The sequence below is a fragment of the Silurus meridionalis genome, chromosome 2, assembly GCF_014805685.1.
Source record: "Silurus meridionalis isolate SWU-2019-XX chromosome 2, ASM1480568v1, whole genome shotgun sequence".
Classification (NCBI taxonomy): domain Eukaryota; kingdom Metazoa; phylum Chordata; class Actinopteri; order Siluriformes; family Siluridae; genus Silurus; species Silurus meridionalis.
Window position 1 is genome coordinate 23,826,070 of NC_060885.1, and position 7,562 is coordinate 23,833,631.

At 40.6% G+C, this 7,562-nt stretch overlaps 1 protein-coding gene across 1 annotated transcript in view; it reads right to left on the reverse strand.

Moving 5' to 3' along the window:
• Positions 1-210: 210 nt before the first annotated feature.
• pkdcca (protein kinase domain containing, cytoplasmic a) overlaps positions 211-7,562 on the reverse strand; it is a 26,803-nt gene continuing 19,451 nt past the window's right edge. Inside the window, exons 6-7 of the mRNA XM_046874006.1 lie at positions 3,028-3,201; positions 211-2,088 (exon numbers count right to left, since the gene is read on the reverse strand). Coding sequence (XP_046729962.1) covers positions 2,003-2,088; positions 3,028-3,201 — 260 coding nt within the window. The 3' untranslated portion in view covers positions 211-2,002. The remainder of the gene's footprint in view (positions 2,089-3,027; positions 3,202-7,562) is intronic.

The window sequence follows — 7,562 nt, forward strand, 5'->3', positions numbered from 1 at the left end:
TGAGGCAGTGACCCTGTGCCAGGCCAGATGCACGGCACGCCCGTGCCAGCCCTCCCAGCCCTGAAACTTCCCTTCTTGTCTTCTTCCAAAGTTATAAAAATTGTTTGTTCTCACACATGCACATTTTCTCTCACTTTGGGTTTCAATCTGAAGAGATGATTAAGAATCACACACCGCAATAACTGTGGAAGAAACAACCATGACGCCATCTTGAGCCGCACGACTTTTTATATTTTTTCATACAAAAATATTGCTTTAATCACAATTTTCATCATATACACTACATAGTTAGGAAAAACCAAATCCAATGCACATGTCTACTTCAGCTTCATCGAATTGCTTTCCCTGAAAGCAAAGACTCGTTTAATCCTTCACACGACAAGTAAAAGTTTGGTTTTCACATTTCCTTGGGAAATTCATAGGTTGAGAAAAAAAAATCGCCTTGCGATGAACAAGGAGTCACAAGACTGCAGTTGTGGATTTGGATCTCCTCCACATAAGACATCAAAACAGCTGTGATTCATTTTCAATCTGCACGTACACAACAGAAATGTCATATTTAAAAGAAAAATAGATATAAACTCTATTTCTTCATTTTACAGTAAACTGGACTTTCATTTTCTTTGTTCTTGTACTACAAACATACTTGTTTGAAAATACACCGATCGGCCATAACATTAAAACCACCTGATGAATTTAAAGTTTGCCTTTGTAGCACCTGAATGGCTCTGACCCAATAAATGGACTCCACAAGAATTCTAAAGTTGTGCTGTGGTTTCTGCCACCTATCCCTGTATGTTGTGAGGTGGGGCCTCCATAGATCAGATTTGCTTGTCTAGTATATACTACAAAGGTTGGACCAGATTGAGATCTAGAGAATCTTAAGGCAACACCTTGAATTTTCCTGTTCATGTTCCTCAAACAATTACTGATAGATTTTTGCAGTGTGATAGAGTAAATTTTCTTTTTGCCCAAGGCCACTGCCATTAGCAGTGTACTAAAGTTTGGGTAGGTGGTACATGTCTAAGTATCTGCATGTAAGCCAGGACCAAAGATTTCCTAGCAGAACGTTGTATCATACAGAGCATCACACTGTCTTCGCCAGCTTGCCTTCTTACCATTCTGCATCCTGGTGCCATCTCTCCCCCAGATAAGTAATGCACACATAACTCGGCATGCCCATGATATAAAAGAAAACATGATTCATCAGATCAGGCCTTTTCCCTCTATTCCTCCATTTTTCAGTTCTGATGATCCTGTGACTCTTGTAGGCACCTTTGTTTAGGTCAGTACATATCTCACCCCTTAACAGTTGTCATTGTTATTTTATAATCAATGTTAATCAAATCACCTGTCTGTGGTTTTACTGTTATGGCTAATCCGTGTATGGCTGTATGGTTTACCATTCTTTTACAATACATGAAGAGACTAGAAATATTTGGAATGAAAATGTACATCTAAAGCTTTTTAAAGTTCAATGAAAGTAAAGACCCTGTGTTCACTTTTCAAAAGTGCTAATATCCTAATAGAAGAAAAAGGCCAGAGAAGGAGATTCAACACGTTTGCAGATATGAGCTGAATTAGACATACCTGAGGCCTGTAGGCAAACCCTGCCATGTCATAAAAACCTGACACAAGAAGCAGGAGAAGAAAATAAAGTTTGGGGAAATGATAAAAAAAGAGGAACAATAGATCCCTGATGGCTGTGTATCTGAGTGTGATTGAGGATGGCTTTGAAGATCCAAGACCTAACCAGGTAGAAGTCCAACTTAGAAATCATTTTGAACATTAAAAAATAGAAGGAAGCTCCAACAAATCATACACTCCATTGCACATAATTAGGTCCCAGTGTGTACACTGTCCCCATGAATTTAGCATAAATAATAAAGAAATGAATGGTTGGCTGGAGAACTATGAGGGTGTCTCGTCCCAAACGTCCTCATAATGATTGCATTGTGGCTCTTCCTCATCCTGTCTCTCTCTCTCTCTCTCTCTCTCTCTATCAGCTGTCCAGCCTGACATATGTTCGTTTTCCTTTATCTGGAACCATGGTGGACAAACCCGTCTTGAAGAGCACAAGCTGGTGGCCTGAGGAACAACAACAAAAAAAGATGAACAAGATGAGGACTGACAGTGAGGACATACACTGCATGGGAACATTCCATACAAATGAGACACTGGATGAAAGGGAGCGAGTACAATGTGGGAGTAAGACGAGTATGAGCTAATCAAAAAAGAGAACAGAGTGAAACAATGAGGATGAAGTTGAACGAGGAGGGACTGCAGAATAAATAGAGAGAAAAGTGAAAGCAAAGACAAAATCGAGCATGCTCAAGAAGACAAATGAGGCAGAGAGAGACAGTGAGGACAGAAAGAGAGTGGTAAGGGGAGGGGGAGGAGGAATTCATGAGTGGTCAGCTTGAGGCTGTTCAATAGAGATTAGCGATGGACGTGCTGATGTGCTCCTTTCAGGCCGTGCTTTAATGAAGTGGCGGTGTGCTGCAAAGGGGGAGGAGAGGAGGGGCGGAGCACAAGGAGCGAACGAGCGATGAAAGAGGTGTGAAGGGAGGGAGGCAGGAACGGCAGCCAGAGTGCTGTTTGATCAGGAGAACGTCTGTCAGCACCGAACCTTTACTGAAATACCCACATGCGCTCTTTCTTACACGCACACAAAAAACACATAAATTCACACACACTCACAGTGATGCTGCCTTGACATGCATCCTTTCAATGGTCCTGTTTTCCACTTGCAAAGTCAAAGCAATGCATTGATACCCACTGCTAGTAATACCAAGACACCCAATTTGAGCTACTGTGGTACCTTCATAACATTTCTTCTTTATTGTATAATGCATGATAAATATAATGCAACCAATACTTACGCCCATATGTTAATTACTACAAAATAGGTTGATATTTACAATGTCCTTTCTTTATTTCTCTGAACTCCCTTTGTACAGATGTTCACATGCAACTGGTATTTTGTATCAGCATATGAAGGCAACGTGAATTAGAGACATGTTGTACCTGTCCAAGTGCTTTGATTGGTCATGATGAATGCTCGGCACTGGGCGTGGCTCTCACAAACACCGATGGCCTCATCGACGCTGTAGACAGACAACATGCATCTGTCATGCTGATAGGAAGGCCAACAGCGATAGTTCTCTCCCGGTATAGACACGTCGTCCACCTGTTTATATTCTGCAATTAAACAAGAGCATATGAGAAAAATTTATATTAATAACATAAAAAAAAACTTGAAAGGTGCTGTTTAGTGTAGATCCCCTTTATAGAGCTTAGACTTCTTAAATATCCAAAGTAACATGTATATTGCTGCTGTTGCTGTTTTGCACACATTTCAAAAAGCCACCAACTGCTGCTGTACAAAACTGTGTATGTTTCCAAGAACCTTCTTTGTTTACACTTCTCCTTTTTTGCACATTTACTGTATAAATGATGATACAGAATGTTTACTGGTCAGCGCTATTTTGTGTACTTTGTGTTCTGTCCTGTGCACAAAAAATTCTGAATGTGTTCCTATAGAGAAATACAATAGGTGTGGAGATCTATGTGGTAAAAATCATAAAATGATTGTTCAGTGTATTGGGACAACCAAAAAATGCCTAAATATAATGAATTGAAAGGTTCTTTAGGGAATTCTGTAGGGAAGAAGGTGGTTCTGTGAAATCTTATACCTTTATTTGTTTTTTTTTTTATTTTATTGCGAAGGCATATGGAGGTTGTGTTGGTTTATGGCTTAGTGCTGGACATGTGTCCAATCACTCAAGCAATCACTCAAGCAATCACTTCTTCCTTTCTCTCTGCTTTTTTCTCTCTGTCCTCTATAACACACACACACACACACACACACACACACACACACACACACACACACAGCATCATGCATGCTAGTCATTTTGACACCAGTCACAGGCGCAGACCGCCGTCACCAGGCAACTGCAGCAAGATGCAGTGAACAGGAGGGAAGATAAAGAGAACGAGAGACACAGGCAGATAAAGACACATGAAGTCTGTATGTCCAAAGGAAACTAAACAAACAATGACCCTCCCATGTTTCACCCGTCACAGCCCTCTTTCTGCTCCACTGTCTCACTTACTCACCCGGACACGACACCTCTATACACCCAGTCACAAAAGGGTAGTTGTTTAGTAGTTCAAATAGTACTCAATACTAATCATTATACTGCATTTAAAACCATCCTATCTGTTTTAGGACCCTGAGTTTCCAGCAGCTGTGGTTTAAAGTTCAAATTGAATTGAATTCTAAACGAAAGCAAAAAAAATTGTAAAATTTTTATTATCTTTTTTTCTAGTGTGATCTCACATGCAAAAAGAAAGAAGGAATCCGTTTTCATCCGGTGACAAATACCCTGTGGTCGAGCAGTTCCATTTGTCAAAGCAACAACGTGGAGAAAGATTAAGGCCATGGTCTTATGGATAATCATTTGCTGTTCCCGTCTTGACCGAAAAGAAAATATTCCGAAACAGCGAGAGAATCAAACGAGGATGAATAGCTGAGAAACAGACCTCTGTAACTCGGCCAAAACTCACATCAAACTGGCCACGCAGGCCAACTCTTAATGGCTGGATGCTGGGTTAAATCACTGTTTTTTTTTCTTCTTTTTCTCTCAAACAACAGACAAGCTATCTGTTTCTTGTCAGGCTGAGGCCACAGTCTCTGCTGTGGCATCTGTCTTATTTATGCAGCGACATACAAAAAATTGTCTTAACATTAATACGTGTTCAACCAACCCCAAATAGAGAGGAATGAAACATCAGGTTTGTAGTGAGCTTTAAATCCTAGCTGCTACATTCCTTACAATAAAATACAGTATTTTACATAGACATTACTCATTTCTTCTGCAGAACAAGCACAGAGGTTTGAGTAAACCCCAAGCTTGTGATCCAGCTCACAGGAAACTAAACATTTCTGCAATTTTCTCATTAAGACTAAAACTACTGGTAAGCTCACCACACCACAAAAGGAATTTAACCTTCTTTCCTTGCTCTTAACTCCCACACCAAATGGGATCTCAGTGCTGATGGAGCACACCACGTATTCTAATGGATTATGCGATTTTATAGCCTATAGAGTGAACGCTTTATGCAATAAGAGAAGTCTTTAAATGTGTGGGAGTACCCTCTGCTTTGTTAATGACCAGAAGAAATAAAGTGAGCCTGTTGTTTCAGTGAGTAGATTCTATATCCAGACTCTATTGAGGCTGTTTTTTCAGAGTGGATTTTTGGCCTGGACCCGATTCAAGCATGTAGAATGGATCAGCGTCTCCAGATTAGTCTATAAGTTCAGCTTCGTGTCCCAGTGACAGCAGGCCTGATGAGTACAGTGCGGCACCTTCAAAGCATCCAGCTCAACCCTTGCGACTGCTTAACCATGAATTACTGAATCTCTTTCTCTTTATTTTCTCTCTCCATCGCTCTGGGACACGGATGAATGGGTGGCAAGAGGCAGGCTGATTTACTAGCCTGATCCACTTGTTCTTAAAGAGCGGGATTGGCTCTTCTTTTAAAGGAAGGCCACAGGAGCTTCTGTCTTAGGCTGTGGGTTTGTCTGGATTTAGTGTCTAGAGTGTGTGGCTGTGTGGTTTTAGGGAGGAGGGGAGTTACTACCCATCCACCCCCCTAACCCACACACATACACCCTCCATGTTGCCTTAGGAATGGAGAAGAACAAGTTGGCAGTAAATAACAGCAACTAAGGGATATTTTATGGGCCTAATGAATGCTTTATGGAGCTCTCACTTCAACTAAATGGCTCAGTTACATGCTGGAGGTATGATGTTGAGGACAAAGGGAGGGGGATCTGGAAATCGAGGCACTCGGTAGCAGACGGGAAACTCTCAGAGTGGATCTGCGAACACGATGAATGCTTTACAAGAAAAAAAAGAAGAAAAAAAAGAAGTGCTTATTAATCCTGCTGTGCTGAGGCTCACTAAAGGCTTCACTAGAGTGATCGGTAATTGCTCGGTAATCGTTCAACGTTTTCTGAGAAGGTTAAACATTCGTAAGCATTCCAGAAATAATGTATATAAAATAATTGCTTTGATTAGATGTGAACACAATTCTCAGCTGATTTGCTATATGGTTTGGCATGACTCCAGTCAGAACTGATTAAAAAAGGGGAAATGGCTAAATAACAATTTAGAGCTGGAACTGTATTGGTAAAACATTTTCATTCATTATTAAGATATGTAGAGTGATGGAAAGGTAAAAAAAATTACATTGTCAATGTAACAACACTCTCTGTGCTATTTGGCTCAGTTTCACATCTACCAAACAAACTGCAGCCTACATCCAATAATACACACTATTTCAAGGTCAGTTCATGATAAACTTCAATTCAGCTTCCTGATAAAGATTTTTCTCACCGCAATCAAACCACACTAATTTGTTTGCCAACCAGTTCAAATAATATCAGTCTGGTGGCTTTGGTGCACAATTGATTGTGTCATACCACGAAATAAGAAGCACATAATTGTATAGGATGTCTTTTGATGTGGTAGCCTTACATTTTCCCTTTCATTTAACTAGGAGACAGAAACCTGTTCCAGCATGACAATGCTCCTGTGCACAAAGCTTCATGCTGATATTTTTTACATGGGTTAAAGTGGAAGATTTTGCATGGCCTGCTACAGAGCTCTGACCTCATGCCTACTAAAAATCTTTGGGATGAATGAACACTGACTGCGCCCCAGGCCTCTTCTCCCTGATTTTATTAAAGCCCTTGCAGCTGAATGAGCACAAATCTCCAAAAGCAGACTCTAGTGAAACATCTGCTCAGAAGAGTGGAGGTAATTATAACAGCATTATTACAGCCTTGATGTTTCTTTAACACACCCAAATCTATGTGCAGGAAAAAGCCTTTTTTTTTCTTGAGTCATGAATGGAAAGAGTTAACCAGCCTGGCCATGAAGATATTTTCTCAATGCCCTCATCACTCAACGAGTGTCTGTCGCTATGCTTTACAGGGCAAATGGAGCGAGGAGAGGAGAAAGTAAAAGAGTGAAGCGCTGGGGTGCCAGACTGAGAATGTAAAAAGAGGAAGAACAAGGGAAGGTAGAGTGGCTTAAAGAGGAAATGTAAAAGTGAGAGGTGTAGGAACTGAAAAAGAACGTGGTTATATGACGGCAAAAAAAATCAGGAAAGAAAGAAACAGAGGAAGTGTGTGAAAACTAAAGTTGACCTTTACTCCTCACGAAACCAATTTGATCTTCTTTCCCAACACAGTTACATAAACTCTACTCTTTTTCATCTCCGGTCGGCTGCTTTACAGACACTTACACCCACAGCCAGAATTTAGGACGCACATTCACATTGCAGGCTTAAATACATCCTGATGAACCAGAGCAGGAACTACAGGAACATAGGACAGGAAGGAAAGCTGAGTGGATTATGTAACTACCCCTGACTGCTTATCAGTTATAGTAGAAGAAGGCCTGCTGTGGGTAATCATGTTATTAGATAGGAGAGAAGATATGGAGACAGACTGAGATGCTAAATACTGACTAGAAAAAAAAAATTAT